The sequence below is a fragment of the Coffea eugenioides genome, chromosome 8 (assembly GCF_003713205.1).
Source record: "Coffea eugenioides isolate CCC68of chromosome 8, Ceug_1.0, whole genome shotgun sequence".
Taxonomy (NCBI): Eukaryota; Viridiplantae; Streptophyta; class Magnoliopsida; order Gentianales; family Rubiaceae; genus Coffea; species Coffea eugenioides.
In genome coordinates, this window is record NC_040042.1 from 13393252 (window position 1) to 13419269 (window position 26018).

Here is a 26018-nt window from a genome sequence, read left to right on the forward strand (position 1 = left end):
TACTGTGCCAAGGAAGGGTTGGAGTCAACCATTTCAAAAAGGATGTGTTCAAGGTCAAAAGTAACAATCTCGACCATTAAGTGTAGTATGTTTCCAAAACTGAACTCTATACAGTCTAAATGTCCGAAGGTGCTTAACCAGAAATATGTGGTTCCCTTGACAAAAACCTAATATCAATACGTACAGAACTAGGAGAGGTCAGTAGTTCCCTGAAAAACTGAGAAATAAGAGGTCTCGATGGCTTTAGATTCCCAATATGGTTCGTATCTGATCTGGCGGATGTCTCACCAGTGACTTAGGATCAGGGTAGTGATTCTTGGGATCCATAACTGCCTTGTAAATAAGCTCATATGCTTCAGCCAGAGACCTTGCCACCTGAAGACAAGCCTCCGATCTCAGCTTTGGTACCTGCATTTGCTCAAATTCTGGCAGGGAACTTTCACTTCCCAAAATAAGCCCGAAGAAGGCCCTCAAACCCTCTGAAAGAGAAGCTGGAGCTGTGTCCTCTAACTCAGCCAATGCTGAACCATTAACTGTTTTTCCGGCTTCATCATCATCCAATGAAACACGGAAGTGGGTCATCTTGCTTAATAAACCACACCGTTTTAAAATGTTATCGACTTCCTTTTCCACAAGTCCATTTATGTGACTTTCTATCATCCCACCAATCTTCTTTACATATTCAGATGCAACCTCATGTCCTAACAATGGTTGTTGGATTGCACATAAACAGTTGATGAGAAAAATCTTTGAAGGTGCTTCAGCAGTCTGCATGAACAAGGACAACAGGTCAGGGGACCATGACCATTGAACACAAAGAATTGGCCATTGGCATTTTATCTCATTGTTATTCCACATATACATGAAGTTTATAAGCTGGAAAACCAATTTGCAAGAAGAAGAGTAAAATCCAGCTTAATGCGCCTAAATCTACAAAAACTAATATTAACATGAAAATCATGTCACTGAAGCTGCTGCAATCTTCCAAAACTCTAACTTCAAATCTCATATTCTCAAAGATGAGGTTCTTATATTTCAAATATAAGGTTTGCCAAGTCAAATAAAAGAAATGCATGGTCATAAAGTATTAAGACATTGCTTTAAGTGCAGTTCGGAATTTCGCAGCAAAAGAATGTTTCCATATCAAGTAATTTATGCTAGTCACTTGACAAGCTTGACCCAGCAGACTCGCATAACTAACATTAGGACTCCAGAACTCAAAAGTTCTACTCAGGCAATTTGTCAATAGTAGAATGTCAAAACTTTCAGGATATCCATATATGCTTTCAAACTCGTATAACTTAGCACACTACTCGCAGACTCAGTTTTATTGGATAATTGGCTACACCAGCAACGTATTCAAGAACAAATTAGACCAAACTTTTTTTTTTCTAGGTTAACCATATCAAATCTGAAATGCGAAGCAACATGCAAAGGGAAGCACAGAAAGAAACCTGGGACACAGAAATGGAGCGGCCACTGTCCAAAATAGCATCTATAGATGATTTTCGCAGCTGGCCAGGATCAGAACCTGTTCTACTTCTCCTTGATAACTGGATGGCTCCCTTGGACTTGTGTGCCTCAGCAGCTTGCTCACACATCTGCAAAATCACATGTACAGCTTGATAAGGAAAAGAAGAATCTGCCTGTCAAAAAGAATCATGTTCCTACAGCTTATGCAATTATTGTCATCCTCCAAGAGTTCTTAACATGTTTGACATGGAAGAAAAACTATAAGTCCTTCATACACTCCAATATACTTAGTTGGGCTCTAAAACAAACTTTCGAAGGATGAATCTCAAGCAGAGATGCCTGCCATCAAGCACTACCTTTTCAAAATTCAGTGCTTTTAACCACCAGTACATCATTGACCAGCTAGAGTACTTGCTAAAGACGAGATGTGTGCCAAGATACAAAATTCAAAGGAAGTACGATGAGCAATAAATGACAAATTACATGAGCAACTGGTTGTGCATAGTCATGATCCTTGTACATGCAAATCTGTTTAATTCCTTAAAAGTTGAAGGAGGTAAGGGTAAAGAATTGCTTTTTTCACATCACAAGGTTTATCTAATAAACTGTCTTCACTTTTCATCTTGATGCAATTATAAAAGGTTATATTTCCACCACCATATAGTTTTTGAAGGATCAACATGATGGCATATTTATAGTCCCTCTCACCTGGAAAAGAAAGACCTACTTTCCAGACTGGATTACCCAAAAAAGGTCTAATAACTGCAATAGCATTGTCATTCTCCATGATTATTCTATGCAAACATTACATTATACTTTTGAATTGCTATGCCCCTATTTAAGTGTCATCTAAAATATGAAACAAAATTTCTAAAATATTTACATGCACCAAAGTACTTCCTAAGACAGAAGATTCAAGCGTCAGTAAGATCTCCTTCTTACAAGTGTCTTAACTTCTGGGATGCACGGAATATTTCGGCAGATAAAATTGACCTACTTTATATGACGTGAAATCTACTGTAATTCAACCCAAAAAGTGTTTACAGAATTATAGTGACCCATACTGACAAGTACAAATTTCAATTTTTCAAAACAACCTTGGAAAGTGATTATAGGTCTTGCACTTTGTATACTCTTTCCTACTTATTCATAGGATCCTTGGTTACTAAGTGCTGACTAGAAGTTATTAAATATTTCCTCACTCAAAGGCATATGGTATAAGATGACTCAAACTCAATAGATAAGTTGGGAAAAGTAGTCTCAGAAATTGAAATTGGAACTGATTAAATGCAGTCATCATGTTCATTTTTTACTGAGTGGTGCAAGGAAACAACCAAAAATTAAATCAAGCTGCACCCAGAAATTGCACCTGGATAATAGGATCTAGCAAAGCAGATATGACTGGGTGAAAGTCTGGTTTCTTTCCTGATGCAGGAAACATCATGCTGTCATGTGTTTCAATTATTTCACATAGCAGTGAGACTCCTTCCCTCAGTGCAGTTGGTGGAGAAAGATCAACAGCTACTGGAAGAGGATATCTTAAAAGCTTCTCCCCTCGAGTTTTCAGCATGTCAAAAAATGTTTTCTGTGCAGCTTCTTTGAGCACCCAAAGTGTATTACAGAGAGCTGTTTCCCTCCCTAGCAAATCTGATATCTACAAAATTGCAGCTGTCATGCAAAGCACCAAAAAAAAAAATAAAAAATCTACTTTCAGATACATTGCAGCTTACAGTATAGCTGTAGAACTCCAGGGTGTTACTGAGTTTGTATGACACTATCAGATTAGGCTGAGACTGCAAAACTTGTTCAACTCTCACTTTAAATGGTCTGCAAACTCCTTCAAATATCCGATCCAGGACAAATGTCAAGTCTGATTCTGACTTTACAACATCATTCTCAGAAACTTTGGACACTTGGGGAGCAGATGGTCCTGTATCTACAACTGCATCTGGATCAAGCAAAGCAAGCACAAGTTCTCTTTCAGATGCCAAGGCCTGCCATACAACAAAGTAAAGAAGGCAGAGAAACAATAAAATTGTGAGTCAAATAATTTAGCTTTAAAATCCCTATAAGGTAGAAAAAAAACTAATATTTCCTTCTAGTACCTGATGCAGCCATCCTAACATGTCTCCAACATATCTCAAAGGATCATGGGCATGCACTTCAATAGGCCTAGGTAATCCACCAGGTCCTCCACGTGTGAGAGCACTAATAAATCTTCTGAACAATGCATTGTGCCTCATATTTGCTACCTATCAATTGAAATAACTCTCTATCAACATAAATTGGAGAAATGAAATTATTTTGATGGATTACAGTAGATATTAGCTAAAGAATTAATTTACCTCTTCTGCACAATACTTGAACAGGACGGGTCTTTCTTTGAGGCAGCTGACAGCTGTTTTCAGAAGTTCACTGACTTCAGGATTATCTATGTCACCCAGCCTCCTACATTCTGCTTGAACCCACCTAGATTGGACAAAAGCAGTAGTATCAAACCAAAACTTATTCAAGGCCAAAGTGAAAACTATCAACAATTATATTTGACTTCAAATGGACACCAGCAAATAAATGCAAGATCACTATAATCTATAACCAAATCAGAAGTAACAGCACAAGTATCGTTCATACCCAGCTTCAAATGATAGTGACAGAAATAATTCTGACTGCAGACAATCAATCACATAAGGTCCAAATTAAGCGACTAACTGCATTTACTTGACAAGGTAGATAGGACAACACTTGACGCACTGCTGTTCAGGATGCACAGGTGATTGCCAAAGATGTTAAGCAAGAGATAAAAAGCCAAAAGAGAAAAGGTAAATCAAACTTATTAAACTGGTCATTTCTAGAACAAGAAAACTAACACCAAAACTTGGAAAAAGGCACTTAAACAAAAAAATCTGAAAGAACTCCATGCTTCAACTGTTTAGGATTCAGAGATCTCTTAGTTATCATATATAGTAGACATTGCTACAATAAGCACCACACACACACACACAATATAATGACCATCTTCAGCTGTTATTCATTCAGAAATATCCTACCTGCACAGGCGTTCATAGGCTCCTTCTTGATAGACAGCCATCATGTCCATAAGCTCCAAACCTGCACGCTGCCGGGGGTGTTCAAGTTAACTTTAAAGCTCAACTTTTCTATTGAACTGCAAATAATCTGATAAAGACTTCCAGTGGCAAAAATGAATAAAAACAGCTATAGAAAGAGTAAAGGTCAGACAGCACTACTTATTTAGATAGTTCTGGAGCCAATAAATCTACATGAGAATGTGAACCAGGGGAAAGTCAGCCATAGTCAAGAGATTTAGAATCTGGCAAAAAGGGTTAGCTCGCACTACAAATTTCAATTCAATCATCATCCAAAGCAGACCTCATCACAACACATTCGAAAATAAATGCACAATTTTACAAGAGAGAAGCTATAGATCTGCTTCAAAACTTGGGAGATTAATACATCAAACACTTTTTCCCAAATGCTCACTCAAATGTTTGGTAATTCTATAAAGCTGAAATATTTATACAAGTAGGGATCACTGCATATTAGTTGAAGATACAAATCTAAGACATATCCAGTGTGGTCAAAAGTTACGCTTGGTGGAGATTGAAATACTCCAGCTTGCTCCATAAGCCTATGCACCCCAAAAAATTGTAAAAGTTGAAAATCCAAATCGTTTTCAAACTAGTTTTTTGGTTGGAAAGACATCAAATGTAGAAATGTCTACCAAAAACTTCATGAAAATAGATGCAAGTGCATAAAGATATCTACTAAAGGGAGGGAATATGAAAAGATAACCACCTGGTGATGGGTCCTTAAAAGCACTTTGCAGTTGGCATGGATTTCTTGAACGTGAGCAAGTGCCTTGAAAAAGTTTTCATTCAGATCTTCCTCCCTTAGTGCATTAATCTGCAAAAGGTATCAACAAATAACAAACAATACATACAGAGAACTTGACATCTACCCTCAAGGGGTGTCATAGAGAGGGCTTAAGATTTGAGGATCGGTAAATAGCCTAGAACCTCTTCATTGGACAGCTGATAATCACGAAGAAAGCATGAAACAATCTCCTGCCTCTGCGTGGTGATTTCCAGATCCTGTTTAAGCCTTTCTGTAGTACTGATAATATCACCGGTGGTAGCATTACAACTGCTTAAAGCATTAGCAATTCTGCATGCAATAGCCAAAACATTCAGGGGATGTAGTAATTCTTTTTCTGACTACCATATACCTGACTGTCCCATTTACCAAACTTTCAAACTACGAAGCTTTAAAGACCAAGAATAGAGGTACATAAAGTAGCTAAACTCGAAAAAAAAAAGAAAAAAGAAAAAAGAGCCATGCTGCTTCTTCTAGGAAGAACTAGCTGAGTTTCATTCTTAGGGAAGGAGCATCTTTACTTCCATAGCCTTCACAATCTGGCAAATAGGAAATCTCAAGAAACACATCCAGATGGAGAGAGAGAGAGATTTAATAGAAAAAGGAGAGAAGCACAAAACAAGGACGCTTTTAGATATCAAAAACTGCAAGAAAGTATCACAATGAACATAAATGACAAAAGGTCGCATTCATCATCAGTCACTCCTAAGAAATCCTCTAGCCTTCTTATTCAAGAAGACCGTATAACACATAAAGCAGAGTGTAACACATCTTTTCCTATTTTCCATAAATATAATTTAGCATATTTGACTAGTCCACCAATATGTGAGGCCAGGAGTTAGAACAAGGTTTACACAGACTTGGACGTGTTTGGACAAGATTTTTTGGAAAAAATTATTTGGAATAACGCTTAGTACTTTTTGTTATGTGATTTATATGAGATGAAAAGGTGGTTGGGAAAATAAAATGGTTATTGGAAAATGTGTTTATGATGCAACAAAAATAGTGTTTGCAAATAATGACCAACCCAAACACCCTAATTGTACTCGTGAAGAAAGAAGGATGAAACCACCAAAATTGCATCTGAAGCAAAAGTCTTCTGTTTTTCAACAAAAATTTAATAACCCCAATGGTTGCAAAATTCATAAGGTACTTAGGTATTAGTAGGCATTTCTAAACCAGAAGGGATTTGGGCCAAGATTAACTTGAAAGTACTTTACTTCGGACCATATCCAGAAGACACGACTTTGAGGAGTGGATTTCAGAAGGGAAGGCTTCTTCCAAGACGATAAAATATTCTTAGAAAAATAATTGCAGCAGTAAGTTAATCAACAGCCTAACTGGGGCATAAGATCAAATCCCTTCTAGTTTCTGTTTCAATACTCAAATTTGAGATAAATGTGATTGCTTAATTGTGCAGTGTTCGTCTTAGCATATTCCTTCACTCCCCTTATCGATTGCCTAATTAACAAACAATTTTGATGGAAAACTTTCTCAAATTTTAGCCAGAACCAAGATGATCCAAAAGGTAAGTATAGAGCATAATAACGCCTCATCCATAAATTAGTCTCTAGCATCTAATAAGAGGTCAAACAATGGAAATGCATCACTTTTTCAATCTACTAAACTGGTAATGAACCTGATTTTCCGCTTCTCCCAAATAGGCACCCATTAATCAAATCAACAAGAAATGTAGAAATTCTTCTATCAAAACATGCTGTAAATCCCACACATAATGCATAAAAATCTCAAGTATCCCTCTCATACTTGAAAGGAGATCCATCCAAAAACTACTCTACAATCTGTAATACATAGCTATACACAAATTGCACCAACCTAAAAACAGCATACATTTAACTAGGAAAGCTTAAACTACTGACACATTTGGGTTGACTCCCACAAGTGCCACCTCTCCATGCCTAATAGAGCCTTTATTAGAATGGTAGCACATTGATAGAAGCACAGAAGTTCATCTATTGCATTTCTCCAATTCTGCTTTTATTCTAACCAACTCATTTTCTTGCCATTATGTAATATGCTAACAACTTATCTGCTATTCCAGACAGAGCTCTGTGCATTGAATCTCATCTAGACGAATCAAGCCAGCTACATATGAGATTAGACCTGGCGTTTCTAACTCATTTTTTCACTCAGTAAGCTATTGTTAACAGAACAATTATTCCCTGGTCAAACTGAAATTTGGTCTAATAAGTTAAACTTCTAGTTGCACCAGGATGCGAAGAATCTATGTAACTACATGCTTATTGTACCTAACATTTCCACCAAAAATAGCATGGCCAAGACATAAAAGATACCGCTTTAAAGGAAGGACAATAATGGAGATGGATAAATTCATATCACATTACAGGGGGAAAAAAACTATCTTCTGCAAAATTACAATTATACATTTGTTTTTTGAACTCTACCGTAACTGTTTGTCAATCTCAACCAGACAAATCATTTACCTCATCATGCTCCAGATGTCAACCAAATAACTATTAAGAATCAACCATCATAGTTGTCTTCTGGTGAATTTGAGCATCAGAGAGAGGAAGACAAAGGTAAAATAAAGAAGAGCCAAGTTAGTGACTACACTGATTAAGAATAGAGCCTGAAGGTGAAGTTATAGCTGGGATGTACCATTGGAGGTGCACGTTTCAGACTATTGCAGGCATCACGACATTTCCTGTTCTGGATGAGCTCTCTATATATCCTTCACCAGGGGACCTCACTATTTTAAGTTTTGCTATTCTTGCTGCCTTTTGGTGTGCTATCTTCGACCAAGGTAAATCCTATGGTTCTTTTTCAGCTCTCAATGAAATTGAGAGGATAAAAGATCTTGTACTTATATTAATGACTTCATCTTGGTTTTCCAGGGTGTATTCAAGCAACACTATCAAGCTCCATTTAATACATATTCCTACACAATACACATACTTCTTCAAAAACTGGAACAATATTCTCCATTCACCTTGGTTACCTAGGCAATAGTCCTTCCCACATTAACACATGAAACCATAACTACCACCAAAAGTCCCAGCTAACCATCTCACAAGAATTCATTCTGAAATATAACTACACAGAAATGAATCTTTTCCTTTTCTAGCCAAATCACACAAGATAAGCATCTAAACATACCAGTGAATTTACCTTTCCCTAATAATTAGGGGCAGACCCCACATGAATCTCTACTGAATATTCAACTCCAAATTCTGTCAATCCCTGTCTCGTCTTCTTACATATTTGTCTTCCCGCAACCAAAATTTGTTCTTCAAATCAGTAACAAATTAACTCCTACATTTCCACATTCTACCAAAAGGAACGGACAGACTAAAAACTTTCAGCAATTCCACCGCTATCAATAGCATCACGACCAAAACTCCAACATACACAAAGCACACAGCTCAAGATGCAAAGAAATTCCATCTCTATCTATCAAATTCAATTGAAAAGACAACAAAAATAAACCAGTGAATAAAAAATCATACTTATCGCAGCATTCTGCCAACGCATTAACTTCCTCCTCCACTCGATCCAATGCCTATACATAAAAAAGTTTAAAAAAAAAGTTCAAAAAGTCGGACTGCAAATGTTACCAGTAAAAAGTGATCCGAGAGGTATTACCTGTTGTGCGGTGAGGGAAGCGAGGAGGAATTCTTGGTTGATGGAGAGGCCGCGCTTCTCAATTGTGGATCGGAGATTGCGGCGAGAATGAGGAGTATTTTCGGTGTAGAAATTGGAGAGAGTGCTTAGCGAGGACAGCAATTCAGCACCGTCGGTTCGCGTTTCCAACACCTTCTTCAGCTTCCGAGATAGCCCCGGTGCCAATGCCGTTACTGATCCCATTGCGCTCCTCTTCTCCGGCGTCGCCGCTATGTAAACTGTATTGTGTTTCTGATAAAATGTTTTGCTCAGATCTCTAATGATGAAACAGTTTGCTTCAGGTGGTCTCCGGTAAATGTTTCTAGTTTCTAGCCGCCAAAACGGGTCGGGTCAAGTCAGCCGGGGAGATCCGGTGCTGTCGGGGTGCTGGCGAGCCCAACTGCTCGAGAATGGCTCAGTCAAACGCTCGGCTCAAACTCGATCTATCCGTTCCATTTCTCAAGCCGAGTTTGAACTCTCTCGTATGCTACTTGAGTACTCGGTGAAACGCTCGAATAGTTGTATTATTTATATAATGTATTTATTTTAATTATGAAATGACCATTATAGGTTCACATTTTATCAAAATTACTAGATTTTTTTTTAGAGGAATAGATTAGATAGTACAAAGGAGTGTAAATGAGAGGTTCTAAATTTGAAACCCGTCACTTACAAAAAAAAAAAAAAAAATTACCAAATGTTTTGAACACTTAAAAAATTTCTGATATTACAAAAAACAAGTAATAACATAATTTTGAAATATTAAAAAGAGAAAACCATAACAAGAAAAACTCAAAAATCACTCAACCACTCAGCTATTGAGCTCAGCTACAGCTACTGTCTTGCACTTTCCACTGCTCTCTATGGCATTTCCGTTCGTCTCTCACTTTTCAGGCAGTCAATGCTGTCTCTGCCGTCTCTACTCTCCTAACCTCTCACTTATCGATCAACTTCGTTCTAAGTTTCTCACTCTTGAGGGGGTTGAACTCACTCGTTCGTCCTTTACTCTCTGACAGTCGTTGCTGTCTCCACCACTCATTCGATCCCCACATACGCACAAGAACCACCGAACTCATCTCCCCTTCCCCTCAAAACTTCAGCTGAAGTCTTAGTGTAGCTTCGGGTGAGTCGACATTATTAGACATTGGGTTGGTCGCAACTCCATTTGACAAGAAACCAACTACTGGTGCTCATTTGAGGTATCTTACCACTGTAATTCTACCATTATTGCTTCTAAAATTTAGCCTAAATTAGAAAAATTTTGTGAATTAAAGATAGGGAAAATGACCTGTTTCATCCCTCACATTTCACAAAAATATTCTTTTCGTCCCTCACTTTTAAAATGAAGCAATTTCATCCATGACATTTAAAAATTAAAGCTATTACATCCTTGAACCTAATTTTCAATTTGAATCAAACCATCCAATAACCCAGTAATAAATTTCGGAGATAGAATTGATAGGTCACTCGGTCAATTTCATCATATTCACATGACATTTATCAAACCAAAAAAATAAACATTATAACATAAAGGTCATTATTTGTCTTGGAATAGTCGGGTTTTTCTTTTGGGTAAATCTTTTCATGCATCGTTAGTATATTCGCTTGCGAGTCTAGATGTGTATCATAAATACAAAATTTGGTGTTTAAATTTAAATTGAAATGATATGGTAAGTACATAAAACCATCAGTGTATACAATGACAATGTAGGAATTCAAGTTGAGTTATATTCAAGTTGAGTTAACCAAGTGATCTACCAAGTATACCTTCAAAATTTGTAATCGGGTTGATAGGTGATTTGATTCAGATTGAAAATTGGATTCAAGGATGTAATAGCTTTAATTTTTAAATGTCATGGACGAAATTGCTTCATTTTAAAAGTAAGGGACGAAAAGAATATTTTTGTGAAATGTGAGGGATGAATTAGAAAAGCAAAAATTTGATTTTCCTTTCTTTACTTGGTTATCATTCTATACTTCAAAATTAGGAATAAATAATATATTTCATACACCTCAAATAAATGTTCAAACTAATTTATATAAAAAATGGAAATTAAAGGATGATCAAATTATAACATCTATACATCCTCCATTACAAGAAGTCAAAATAAATATAGGACAAGGAGACATGATAGCCTCACCTTTTAAAAAGGGTAGAGAAGTAGAATCAAGTACAAATAATAATGCAATAAATTTAGAAGATATTAAAAAAATTTATCAACAAAATAATTATACAAATCAAATTCTACATACAATATCTCAACATATAGAAGTATTAAATACAAAAATAGATACACTAAAGAGACCAGAATCAAAATTCCCTAATGATATTTCAGCACCACATTTCCAACCTAGAAGTTTGACAAGAGAAAAAGAACAAGAGTTAATCCAAAATATTAATAATCAAAAAATAAATACTACAGATAATATATTAAATAGAATATCACAATCATTACAGAATATATCTAAACCTCAAACTCCTAAAATAAATACATTAGATCAAATAATAGAAGACAATTCATCTGACGATATAAATAATTCATCTGAAGAATCAATAAATTCAGAAATTGAAGAAAACATAATTTTACCAATAGAAAAACAATTTGAAGAATCCAAAGATAATCAAATAAATAAAATAAAAAGAAGAAGGATTTATAATAATAATAATAATAATAATTGGAAAATGGTAAGTACAAAAAATTATTATCCAAGACCTAGTCCTCCAGATATTCAATATGAAGAAAGATCAAAATTTCGTACCACTAAATATGATGGAGACTCAATTTATGAATGGAATATAGATGGCAAAGCAGAATATGAAGTATTAAATAATTTACAAGAAATGGGAATGGCTAGATTAGCCTACAAAATAAAAAATATTCAAGAAAGAAATATTGCAACATTATTAGTTTCAAGATTTACTGGACAATTAAAGAATTGGTGGGATAATGCTTTAACACTTCAAGATAAATTATCAATATTAGATCATACCCAAGAAATCGAAGATGATCAAGGAAATATTCAAATACAATCAGATGCTGCAGAATTTCTAATAGTAACAATAGTAATGTATTTCATAGGAAATCCAAAGGAAGAATTAAATTCTAATAAAACATTCTTAACAAATTTAAGATGTCCAACATTATCAATTTTAGATGGTATAAAGATATGTTTTTAACAAATGTATTAAGAAAACCAGATTGCAATGCTTCATTTTGGAAAGAAAGATTTATAACAGGATTACCAAGCTTATTTTCACAAAGAATAATGGATAGTTTACAAAAGGAAATGGGAACAGATGTAATTTCATTTGAAAATATTACTTTTGGACAATTATTTGCTTTTGTGAAAAAAGAAGGATTAATGTTATGCTTAGAATTAAAATTACAAATAAAATATGGTTCAAAAACAAAAGAAGTAGGATCATTTTGTGATGCATTTGGAATTAAAAGAATTAAATCACCCTCTGCATATAAAAAGAAAATTAAAAAATACAATAACAAGAAAATAAGGTACAAAAGAACTGAAGGAGATAAACCTGAAAAGAAAAGAAAATTTATTAAAAAGAAAATTATCTGCTACAAATGTGGAAAAATAGGACATAAAGCAAATAAATGTAATTTAAAAGAAAAAATTACTGAAATTTGTGCAGAAGAAGAAGAGATTAAAAATAAATTAATAAACTTATTAATAAATGAAAAGGATCAAAGTTCATAAGATGATTTTTATAATGATTTAACTAGTTCAGACAGTGAAAAAGATTGTAATTGTTCTAATACTCCAAAATATATAAATGTTATAACTAAAAAAGAAGATAAAGAATTCTTATTAGATATAATAGAAAAGATTAATGATCCAATAGCTAAAAAAGAATATTTGGAAAGATTAAAAAGTTTAATTATTCAAGAAGATAAAATGCCAAAGATAATAGAACCTTTTAGCATTTCGAAATTAATAGATAAATATCCAAATATAAATATAATGAAAAAGGAAACTACTAAAGATCTTCAAACAGAAATCAATAATCTTAAAGTACAGATAAAACAATTGCAACAAGAGATTATAGAATTAAAAACAAAAGATTTAGAGATAGAAGCAAAAATAACCTTAATAGATAATCAATCATCAACTTCTAATTCCAAAACAGAAGAAATATGTATATCTGAAAAACCAGTAGATGAAGATCAATATTTAAATACAATAGAAAAAATGACATTTCAAAAATGGTATGCTTTAGTAACTATTACTGTAGAAGATTTTAAAGAAACACATGTAGCTCTAATAGATAGTGGAGCTGATTCAAGTTGTATTAAAGAAGGAATAATTCCTACTAAATACTGTGAAAGAACAAATGAAACATTAATGGCAGCAAATGGAGAAAATTTACAAGTAAAATATAAATTTACAAAAGGATCAATATGTAATAATGAATATTGTATCAGACATAATTTTATAATTGTAAAAAATATAAATCATGATATAATACTAGGAACACCTTTTTTAATTCAAATTTACCCATTTGCAGTAAACCATGAATAATTCAATAAGACAAAGAGAATTATAGATTTTAGACAAAGAGAATTACAGATATTACAAACATCTTCTATTTATAAAACGATAAACACTATTACTAAAGTACAGCAACATATAAACTATATCAAAGAAGAAAAATCTTATTTAAAAATTGAAGAACAATTAAAAGAAGTTAAAATTCAAAAAAGAATTTTTGAATTAGAAGAATTATTTAAAAAAGAAATTTGTGCAGATATTCCTAATGCTTTTTGGGATAGAAAACAACATATGATAGAATTACCATATGAAAAAGATTTTAATGAAAAGAATATTCCAACAAAAGCTAGACCAATACAAATGAATTCTGATTTATTAGAATTTTGTAAAAAGGAAATAAAAATATTAATAAACAAAGGATTAATAACACCTTCAAAATCACCTTGGAGTTGTGCTGCATTTTATGTAATGAATCGAGAGAAAAATTGGTGAAATCCTCCGGTGTAAACCTCTTAGAAAATCTCTTACCCACTCTCAACTACTCTCAAACCACTCTCAACTACTCCCAACTACTCTTGTACTCATACTCTTGTATCATTCTCCAAAGATTTTAATAAGAAGATCAAAGTTGGATTCAACAAATATCAAGCTTCCGTTAGCAACTCTAATTCTTGTAAGTTCAAGTTTAATACCAATATTTTATGCACATTTCAAGTTATAGTAACCTGGGTATATATGACACACACATGCACACACACACATACATATATACATACATACATACATACATACTTTTAAAAAGCTATTACAAATTTGGAGCAACTCCTACATCTTCTCTGGCTAATTTGGTTAACCAGAGAGGGAAGGAATTCTTCCACATAATTTCACTAGCCAAGCTTAAGGCATACTTAACCAACATGTGACTGACATGGTTGCTTTTCCTTCTAATAAAGGAAAAATGACACTTACAAAGATCTCACCTTCCCCCTCTAGTTGTGTTTTTTGATGTTCTATCCATTCACATTTAGCTTTGTTGATTGTTAGTCCAGGACATTTCCTTTCACCACTGAATTGGATTTGGTTCTTGGACTTCCAAATTTGCCACATTATGTTTATTGTTACTATAATATGTTCCTTCCCTTCAGGTCTTTCCTTAGTATCCAAGACACTGTTTCATCATAACCAAAAGTTATTTCTGAACTCATTATTTGCATCCTTTCTTATTGGAGTAGCTTTCCATATCTATTTCGCATATGTGCAGAAGACTAACATGTGTTCAATAGTCTCTACTCCTTCTCCACAACACAAGCACTTATCATTTCCTTTTCTTATTCTACTTCTAATTACCTCATTTACTGGAAGTATTCTATGGAGGCATTTCCATATAAAACATTTGAGATTTTGTGTTATATTTAGACTCCATAAGAATTTTCATGTATTACTGTTCTGCTCATTCCAGCTATTACCTCCTTCTTGTTGCCTTCTCATTTTTTCCATCTTTATCTCCTTAGCTACTATATGTCCAGTTTTCACAGTGTACTCAGCATCACTATTCTATCTTTTTCATTGCATAAGCTGATAGGGATATTTAAGATTTTCCTACTGTCTTCCTCACTAAAACTACATTTATCCTATTTATATCCTTGTTTTCATTCTGTATTAGCTCTTTTGCCTTCTGTAATTGGTAGTTTGATGGCCTTGGTGTATTTATCTTGCCTTCCTACTATCTAGTATCCATCCATCCTTACAAATATCTGTAGTGCGACCATCTCCAACCCTCTTTCTAGCACCCTTCTCAAGCAATTCTCTAGCGCTAATTATACTTAGGGTTAATACCACTTTGTCCCCCCAAACTTTGGACGATTACCCACTTCAGTCCCTAAACTTCAAAATGGGACACTTAAGTCCCTAAACTTATAAATACCTCCCACTTAAGGAAAATTGTTAACAAATCCTGAATGCCGTTGGTGGTCGAAGTGTCCCATTTTATAAGGGTTTAAGGATTTAAGTGTTCCATTTTATAAGTTTAGGGACTTAAGTATCCCATTTTGAAATTTAGGGTCTGAAATGGGTAATCGTCCAAAGTTTGGGGGGACAAAGTGAAATTAACCCTTATACTCATCCACATCCACGAATTAGTGGCTTTAGTCCTCATCTCCCAGATTGATTCTCTTTTGAAATATTTTCCTCTCAATACTTTACTCATGATTAAGTTGAGCTTTGTCAACACCCTCCATAGTTGCCTTGCTAACATTGCAGTATTAAACTCTTGAAGATCTCTAAATCCTAACTTCCCATTGCCCTCTATCTCAATCATTTTTTTTCCATTTCATCCAATGAATTTTCTTCTCTTTTTCTCCTTCCCCAGCCTAAATTTCACCATTTCTTTACAAATGTCTTCACACAGACCTTTAAGCAATTTGCAGAAGGCCACAACATAAGTAGGCATAGCTAGGATCACTGGTTTTAGTAGAACTTCCTTCCCTACTTGATTTAGCAACCTTGCCTTCCACCCTTTTAGTTTGTTGATCACTTTCTCCTTAATGTAGCTGAAGATTTGTTCCTTAGACCTCCTAATAACCATTGGTAATCCTAAATATTTGCTCTGCTTGTTTCATCCCTCATAGGATTTCCAACATCTCAATCTTGCCATCTTCTCTCATGTTCTTGCCAAAAAGGACTGATGACTTGTCTGCATTAATGATCTAGTCAGATGCTTCTGTATAGCTATTAATAATTTGTCTCACTTTCATTGCTTCCTTCTTGGATGCCTTATAGAAAATCAAGGTGTCATCTGCAAAGAAGAGGTCAGAAATAGTAGGATTATCTCTTGCAATTTTCAACCTAAAAATTTTATGTTCCTATATAGCATATTTAAGTAAATTGGAAAAACCTTCTGAAACCAATAAAAAAAAGGGAGAGTGGATCTCCTTGTCTAAGCCCTCTAGATGGTTTAACAAAGCCTCTTATCTCTCCATGAATATTGAAAGTATAAGCAACTGAAGCTATGCATCTCATAATCCATATTATCCAGATAGGATAGAATCCCATTTTCTACATTATCTTGCCCAAAAAAGTCCACTCTACTCTATCATAGGCCTTAGATAGACATGGCTAACTTTAGAGCCATGTAAGCTTCCTTTCCAACTCTCCTATTGTTAAGGCAATGAACAAACACACAGGCAATTGCCACATTATCAATAGTCTGTCTACCAGGAATGAATTCTGATTGATTCAAACTAATGCATTATTTAAGAAGGGCATGAGTCTATCAACAAGAATCTTAGAAATGATCCTATAAACTACATTACATAAGCTAATTGGTCTAAAATGAGAAACCAGATAAGGGCAATAAACTTTTAGTATCAGAGTAATGATAGTTTCATTTATGGCTCTCAGAAGATTTCCAAAATGAAAAAAACTAGAGATAGCAGCAGTTAGATCATTTTTTATTGTGTTCTAAAAATTTTGAAAGAAGACAGGTGCCATACCATCTGGTCCAGGGGCTTTGTTAGAATGAAGAGAGAATGTTGCTTTTCTTACTTCCAGTTCTAAAACAAGTCTGATAAATTTTGAGTTCATCTGTCTTTGTAATTACATAAGGAATACCATTCATGATTGAATCAAAATGTCAAGGTTGATAGTGAACAAATTTTGAAAATAACCTGTGATTTCATCCTCTATCTCCCTATTAGATATACACCATTGACCATTCTCATTCTGCAAAGAGTATATAGTATTTCTCTCATATAACAATCACTTTTCATGTGACCTTTTTAACAACAAAAATTACACATAACCAAAGAGTTATTTGCATAAACATGTTCAATAAATTTTGCTTGTCTTCTCTTATAGACAACAAAATCATTTGCACTAGAATTTAACTTCTTCTCATGAGTGCCAAGATGTGTCTTTGATTCATTCCCTTGAAAATAATCTTATTTTTTATGTTGAAGCACTTCATTTAAATTATCCATTCTTTTTTTCAAATCACTTTGTTCCTTTTTGAACATTTCACAAAGTCTTGTTTTTCTATCAAATTCATTTTGTAGATCAATCTCACTTTCTTTCAAGTAATCATTTTCAGTTTTCAACATTTTATTTTCTTGAAAAGACGTGCATTGTCCTGAAGAAAAAAACTAATCTTATGTTTTAATTTCTTGTTTTTAACATAAGATTCTTTCAAACTATCATGCAATTTTTCAATGAAAAATTTAAAATCGTCATCAATTTCATCATCACTATCAAGTTGAGAGTTACATGTTGTTGCCTCATCATTTCTAATGGTCATAAAAGTCAATTGAGCAAATTTTTCTTCTTCTTCAATTTTACCATCGGAGTTGCACTCATTCCATGTGAATTGAAAGTTGTTGAATCTTGGTTTTCTTTCTGCTCTCCCTATTTTTTTCTTCTTCATTGGACACTCACTAATGTAATGTCCAAGTTGACCGCATTTATAGTATTTGTCACCTTATTTTTTGTTGGTCTCTTACTTTCTTGTATTGTTGAATTGATTGGAATTCGAATTGCTAAATCCTCCATTTTTTAATCTCCTTTTGTTGAGGATTCTCTTGAAACTTTTTGTGATGAGAGCTAGTTCATTGTCATCCATATCTTCATCATCCAGTGAAACAGAGTTATCATCATCTTGAGGTGCTTTTAGAGCGATGCTCCTTTTTACTTTTGCATCTTCTTTTTCTTGTACCTTGGTCTTTAGCTTCAACTCATAAGATGTTAGAGAGTTTATAAGAGATTCAATAGGCATTGAATTTTAAATCTTTTGCCTCTTCAATAGCAGTCACTTTACTCTCCCAATCTTTAGACAAGGCATTCAAGATTTTTCTATTTTTCTCTCCTAAGAAGTATTTCCTTTTCAAAATCTCTAAATTCTTAATAAGATTATTGAATTTACAATACATTTTATCAATATCTTTATGAGGTTCCATCTTAAATGACTTATATTTAGTAATCAAGATAGATTTTTTCTGTTCTTTAACATTTTCACCGTGTTCATGAAATTCCTTCATGGTTTACTGCAAATGGGTAAATTTGAATTAAAAAAGGTGTTCCTAGTATTATATCATGATTTATTTTATATGGTTTGTTTATAACATTTATTTCTCCTTTTATTTGTGAATGAGTTGGAAAATATTCTGATTGAGTCTGATTTATAACTTCTGGAATAGGAGTTTTATATTTAAAATTTGAGGTACTTTCTAAGGGAAAATTTTTGTATTGGTCTAGCTTTTGTTGGAATATTCTTTTCATTAAAATCTTTTTCATATGGTAATTCTATCATATGTTGTTTTCTATCCCAAAAAGCATTAGGAATATCTGCACAAATTTCTTTTTTAAATAATTCTTCTAATTCAAAAATTCTTTTTTGTATTTTAACTTCTTTTAATTGTTCTTCAATTTTTAAATAAGATTTTTCTTCTTTGATATAGTTTATATGTTGCTGTACTTTAGTAATAGTGTTTATCGTTTTATAAATAGAAGATGTTTGTAAAATCTGTAATTCTCTTTGTCTTATTGAAGTTAAGAATTTAAAACTTCTTTACTTTCTATGATTCAAACAAATGTATGTAATGGACCCATATATTTTAACTGTGCTCCAAACTTTTCAATAGATTTAACAGACCCACACATTTCAAGATTATGAGATGAGTCTTACTCCTGTAACTCAAAATAGATTCCAAATACTACAAGATTTCCCAGCATTGACTTACAGTCAAGCTGCTTGCACTCCAACCTCCTCTCAAATAAGACCTCTTCAACAAATTCCAAAACCCTCAGAAAAATCTATTGAAAACACCTATTTCATAAAGCCATTCACTCAACATATCACTTTAACCAGATTTCAAGAAGTACCTTTGTATTCTACACTCAATCAAATTACTCAAAGAATTTTTCCTCAAAAATGTTTTTGGCAACCTGATGATCCCTCAAAAAATTTGGATTATTATGAATTGATTCTTACAGATACCCAATCTGTAGAAATATTCCCAATTCCAGACAAAAAGAATCCAAATATTATTAGTCATTCAAAATGTATAATAAAGAAAGTTTGTTCTCCTAATGAATGGACTTCTCTTTATTCAAAGAAATCATTCTCAGTTAGATTTATTCCAGATGGATTTACTTATCAAGATTACAAAATGGCATGGTATCGTGCTTTTTTGTATCGACCATTCAATCATTCATGGTTCTTTACATTCAAAGAAAGCTTTACATTCAACCTTGTTTTCCTTTCTTTTATTTCTTTTTCTCTTTCTTCTTTATTTAATTCTTCCTCTTTCCCACAAAAATCTTCACCTTAATGATTGAAATTACAAAAGAGGAATTGCAGAGATCTATCTTATCCTTAAATGATTAAAAAAAATATTCAAATCACTTTCCTAAAATACAATTTTTTTAGCCTTTCAATTCTTTTAATTTTGGGTTTTCCTCTTTCCTTTTTAGTTTCTCATTTTATTCTCAAGAAAATATCATAAGATGAAATTGTGACCTGATTAATAATCATCAATTGAAATTTGTGACATGCAGTATCATACAAAAAATTAAAATTAGTTTTTAATACTTTTTAAACCTTCACCCAGAAATAGGATCCTCCTGTCTCACTCCCCTTTCGTTTCTGAAGTATCCTACCATTGATCCATTTAGGTTACCATGGTCACACATTTATCCAATAAAGCAATGAATTTAGCAGGAAAGCCCAATACCTTCATAGCAGCAAATAGGAAATCCCAATTCAGGGTGTCGTAGGCTTTCATAATATCGATCTCTATGACAGCTCTTGGTGATCCATCTTTCCTGTGATAACCCCTCACCACTTCATGCATCAAGAGAACGTTATCAAGAATGTGTCTGCCTTTCACAAAGGCACTCTGTGTGTTACTGATAATTTCAGGAATAACCTTCCTTAGCTTATTGGTCAAGATGGCAGAATAGCACTTGTGCAGTGTATTGCAGCATGCTATGGGCCTAAAGTTCTTCTTTTGGCAGCACCAACGTGAGGACAGTACTATGAAATTTAAACAATACTGAATAGCATCGATCACATCATTTCCAACCACATTCCAATTTCATTTGAAGAATTCAGCCAGATATCCATCAGGTTCAGGTGCTTTGCCATCCTTCATTTGAAACATGACTCTTTTAATATCTTCAGGAGTAACTCTTGCGGTTAAGTATACATATTGCTCACTACTAAGTACAGGATTAATAGATTGCCGCATTCTATTTTCATAGTCAGCTTCCCAGAGATAATCCAGAGAAAAAAGCTTTTGATAAAATCCAATAGCCAACTCCTCCACTTCAGCATAGTCTGTGATCTTTACATCATCATCATCATATAATGCCAATATCCTGTTCCTTGCAGTGTGTGCTTTCATCTTTCTATGAAGAAAGGATGTGTTTTTATCTCCCTCTTTTAACAACAGCGCTCTGGATTTTGCTTTGTATAAGGTCTCCTCTGCTTGCAATAGTTCAGCATATTCTTTGATAAGAGTTCTTTTCTGTGTGATTAGCTCAGAGTCAAAAGGCCTAGACTGCATCATAAGCTGCACTTGCACCAACCCGATCCTTTTTTTGCACAACTCTGCCACTAATATTGCTGAAAAACCTTTTATTTGACTCCTCCAAACCATTCTTTAGGTCCTTGAGCCTGTGGGATAGAGAAATCACAGGATTACCATGCGAAACGCTAGTCCAGCTCTCTAATAGAATACTTTGAAAATCCCTATGTTTCATCCAGAACTTCCGAAGTTTGAAGACATTCTCACAAATTTCAATAGAAATGGGGGAGCGATCAGAAATTCCAGGCCCCAAAATTCCACCTCTGTGACAGGAAAATGAGAAAACCACGCCTCATTTGTGAAAATCCGATCAATTCTACTGTATTCTTTCTTTCTTTTCTTTCTTTCTACTGTATTCTTTTGTTGGTTTAATTGACCTCAACTCAAGAAATGTTTCTTTGTAACTGTCAACATAATACTTACTTATTATTAAGGAAATGCAATGCAATTTGTCTGTTTATTGGTGTCGAGGATAATTTTGGTATCGTAAAGACAAACATCAACTTTTATTTACACTCTTACACACCAAGACTAATCATACTTTTTATAACGTAATGGACAAATTTCACTTTACCTCCATGTGATTTAGTATTTGCTTACATAACCCTCTATAATTTTAAAACTATACATAACCCCCTCATTATTTAGATTAAAGTATCAAAATAACGGAATTTGTAATCTATAACAAAGTCAACTAAAAATATTAATAAACAAAGGATTAATAACACCTTCAAAATCACCTTGGAGTTGTGCTGCATTTTATGTAATGAATCAAGCTGAAAAACAAAGAGGAGTTCCAAGATTAGTAATAAATTATAAACCATTAAATAAAGTTTTACAATGGATTAGATATCCTATTCCTAATAAAAAGGATTTGCGCAATAGATTATTTAATGCAAAAATATTTTCTAAATTTGATTTAAAATCAGGATATTGGCAAATATTAATAACTCCAGAAGATAGATACAAAACAGCATTCACAACACCTTTTGGCCATTATGAATGGAATGTTATGCCATTTGGATTAAAAAATGCACCATCAGAATTTCAAAATATAATGAATGATATTTTTAATTCCTATAGCTCATGAAGGTTTAAAAAGTATTAAAAACTAATTTTGATTTTTTGTATGATACTGCATGTCACAAATTTCAATTGATGATTATTAATCAGGTCACAATTTTATCTTATGATATTTTCTTGAGAATAAAATGAGAAACTAAAAAGGAAAGAGGAAAACCCAAAATTAAAAGAATTGAAAGGCTAAAAAAATTGTATTTTAGGAAAGTGATTTGAATATTTTTTTTAATCATTTAAGGATAAGATAGATCTCTGCAATTCCTCTTTTGTAATTTCAATCATTAAGGTGAAGATTTTTGTGGGAAAGAGGAAGAATTAAATAAAGAAGAAAGAGAAAAAGAAATAAAAGAAAGGAAAACAAGGTTGAATGTAAAGCTTTCTTTGAATGTAAAGAACCATGAATGATTGAATGGTCGATACAAAAAAGCACGATACCATGCCATTTTGTAATCTTGATAAGTAAATCCATCTGGAATAAATCTAACTGAGAATGATTTCTTTGAATAAAGAGAAGTCCATTCATTAGGAGAACAAACTTTCTTTATTATACATTTTGAATGACTAATAATATTTGGATTCTTTTTGTCTGGAATTGGGAATATTTCTACAGATTGGGTATCTGTAAGAATCAATTCATAATAATCCAAATTTTTTGAGGGATCATCAGGTTGCCAAAAACATTTTTGAGGAAAAATTCTTTGAGTAATTTGATTGAGTGTAGAATACAAAGGTACTTCTTGAAATCTGGTTAAAGTGATATGTTGAGTGAATGGCTTTATGAAATAGGTGTTTTCAATAGATTTTTCCGAGGGTTTTGGAATTTGTTGAAGAGGTCTTATTTGAGAGGAGGTTGGAGTGCAAGCAGCTTGACTGTAAGTCAATGCTGGGAAATCTTGTAGTATTTGGAATCTATTTTGAGTTACAGGAGTAAGACTCATCTCATAATCTTGAAATGTGTGGGTCTAGAATTTCCTGCTTTTGAATCCATTTTCCTGCAAAATCAATAAATAACATCTTTAAGTTGGTTAGATAATTGTTTATTTTGGTCTTTGTGATGTTGAAGAATTTCTTCATATTGAGGATTTTGCTCATTTCTTCCTGCTCTTCGTAGAACTTGAATTCTAATAGTGTTTCTCTGAATCTCTCTTTGAAGAAGGAAAGCTCTCTCTTTTGGTGTAAGAGTTGCCAAAGGGCTTCTCTGAAATTAACTGTATCATGTTTGGAAATTTGATAGGCTGGAATGCTTTGTCTTCCATTGTTGGTTGGAATAAAATATTGATATCCTCTGGATTGGAGAACTGCTTCTTTGTTTTGTAATTTAGGAGAATCTCTTTGGGTTCTTAAATAATTTGTATATTCTCGATCAGTTCTTTGGGCCATCATTTCACGATCCATGTCCTTGTAAAAATTCTCTAGTAAGAAAATCTGGTAATGAATTATTCTCTCCTTTTATAAATTCAATCTCAAAATCGAAAACAGATAAAATAGCTTGCCATCTAGCAAATATTTGTTTTGAAACTATATTTTGAACATCTTTTTGTAAAATCTCTTTTGCAGATTTACAGTCTATTCTAATTAAAAATTTTTTATTGTATAAATCATCTTGAAACTTTGATATACATAAAACTATTGATAAAATTTCTTTTTTTAATAGTTGAATAATTCTTTTGAGGGTCAGACCATGTTCCTGAATGAAATCTGACTAATTCTTCTTTTGATTCTTTTATTCTTTGTTTTAATATACCCCCATATCCTAATTCTGATGCATCCGTTTCTACTATCATGAATGCTTAGGATGTGGTAAACATAAGCATGGTAATGATTCAATTTTTTCTTTTAAATATTTTATTTTTTGAGTATGTTCCTCTGTCCAAGGTTTTGGGTTTTTCTTTAGTCTATTAAATAATATAGAACATTCTTGCCTTAATTTAGGAAAGAAATCTGCTATGTAATTTAAACATCCTAAAAACCTTTGTAATTGATTTTTATCTTTTATCTCATCTGGAAATTTAGTAGCAAATTCTAAAGCTCTATCAATGGGTTTTATTGTTCCTTGATATATATTGTGTCCTAGAAATCTTATTTTTGTTTGAAATAATTTCATTTTTGGGGCTGATACTACTAATTCATTTTTCTTAACTGCTTTTAAAAATATATTTAAATGTTTAAAATGTTGTTCTATTGATTCTGAAAATATTAGTACATCATCTATATATACAATACTGAATGAGCTATAGGGATTAAAAATATCATTCATTATATTTTGAAATTCTGATGGTGCATTTTTTAATCCAAATGGCATAACATTCCATTCATAATGGCCAAAAGGTGTTGTGAATGCTGTTTTGCATCTATCTTTTGGAGTTATTAATATTTGCCAATATCCTGATTTTAAATCAAATTTAGAAAATATTTTTGCATTAAATAATCTATTAAGCAAATCCTTTTTATTAGGAATAGGATATCTAATCCATTGTAAAACTTTATTTAATGGTTTATAATTTATTACTAATCTTGGAACTCCTCTTTCTTTTTCAGCTTGATTCATTACATAAAATGCAGCACAACTCCAAGGTGATTTTGAAGGTGTTATTAATCGTTTGTTTATTAATATTTTTATTTCCTTTTTACAAAATTCTAATAAATCAGAATTCATTTGTATTGGTCTAGCTTTTGTTGGAATATTCTTTTCATTAAAATCTTTTTCATATGGTAATTCTATCATATGTTGTTTTCTATCCCAAAAAGCATTAGGAATATCTGCACAAATTTCTTTTTTCAATAATTCCTCTAATTCAAAAATTCTTTTTTGTATTTTAGCTTCTTTTAATTGTTCTTCAATTTTTAAATAAGATTTTTCTTCTTTGATATAGTTTATATGTTGCTGTACTTTAGTAATAGTGTTTATCGTTTTATAAATAGAAGATGTTTGTAAAATCTGTAATTCTCTTTGTCTTATTGGAGTTAAGAATTTAAAAGTAATAGTTTTTCCCATTATATTTATTGAAATTCCTTCATGGTTTACTGCAAATGGGTAAATTTGAATTAAAAAAGGTGTTCCTAGTATTATATCATGATTTATATTTTTTACAATTATAAAATTATGTCTGATACAATATTCATTATTACATATTGATCCTTTTGTAAATTTATATTTTACTTGTAAATTTTCTCCATTTGCTGCCATTAATGTTTCATTTGTTCTTTCACAGTATTTAGTAGGAATTATTCCTTCTTTAATACAACTTGAATCAGCTCCACTATCTATTAGAGCTACATGTGTTTCTTTAAAATCTTCTACAGTAATAGTTACTAAAGCATACCATTTTTGAAATGTCATTTTTTCTATTGTATTTAAATATTGATCTTCATCTACTGGTTTTTCAGATATACATATTTCTTCTGTTTTGGAATTAGAAGTTGATGATTGATTATCTATTAAGGTTATTTTTGCTTCTATCTCTAAATCTTTTGTTTTTAATTCTATAATCTCTTGTTGCAATTGTTTTATCTGTACTTTAAGATTATTGATTTCTGTTTGAAGATCTTTAGTAGTTTCCTTTTTCATTATATTTATATTTGGATATTTATCTATTAATTTCGAAATGCTAAAAGGTTCTATTATCTTTGGCATTTTATCTTCTTGAATAATTAAACTTTTTAATCTTTCCAAATATTCTTTTTTAGCTATTGGATCTTTTTCTTTTTTTTTTATTGATGAGAATAATTGTTACACACAGAGAAACATCATTTTGAAGTACATGATCGAACTATAAAGACAGCAAATGAACCAGAGATGTTTGGTGCTTTGTTGAAAAGCAAAGTAGCTCCAATTCTCCTTAATCC

At 32.7% G+C, this 26018-nt stretch overlaps 1 protein-coding gene across 1 annotated transcript; it reads right to left on the reverse strand.

Annotated features, from left to right (window-relative positions):
- LOC113781311 (conserved oligomeric Golgi complex subunit 6) lies at positions 1-9392 on the reverse strand. The gene is made up of 11 exons (XM_027327227.1): positions 8989-9392; positions 8853-8905; positions 5508-5655; positions 5287-5394; positions 4521-4588; positions 3819-3942; positions 3579-3725; positions 3204-3467; positions 2843-3127; positions 1455-1601; positions 1-768 (listed from the first exon to the last, which is right to left on the reverse strand). The coding sequence occupies exons 1-11, from the start codon at positions 9208-9210 to the stop codon at positions 244-246; spliced, it is 2091 nt and encodes a 696-aa protein (XP_027183028.1). The 5' UTR covers positions 9211-9392; the 3' UTR covers positions 1-243.
- Positions 9393-26018: the final 16626 nt, after the last annotated feature.

Bases quoted from the DNA above. Each gene is read 5' to 3' on its own strand.
- LOC113781311 (XM_027327227.1), bottom strand. From the start codon at position 9,210: ATGGGATCAGTAACGGCATTGGCACCGGGGCTATCTCGGAAGCTGAAG. The intron at 3,128-3,203 runs GTAAGCTGCAAT...GCAATTTTGTAG, and splicing joins TGGAGTTCTACAGCTATACT to ATATCAGATTTGCTAGGGAG. The intron at 1,602-2,842 runs GTGCAATTTCTG...GTGATTTTGCAG, and splicing joins TGCTAGATCCTATTATCCAG to ATGTGTGAGCAAGCTGCTGA.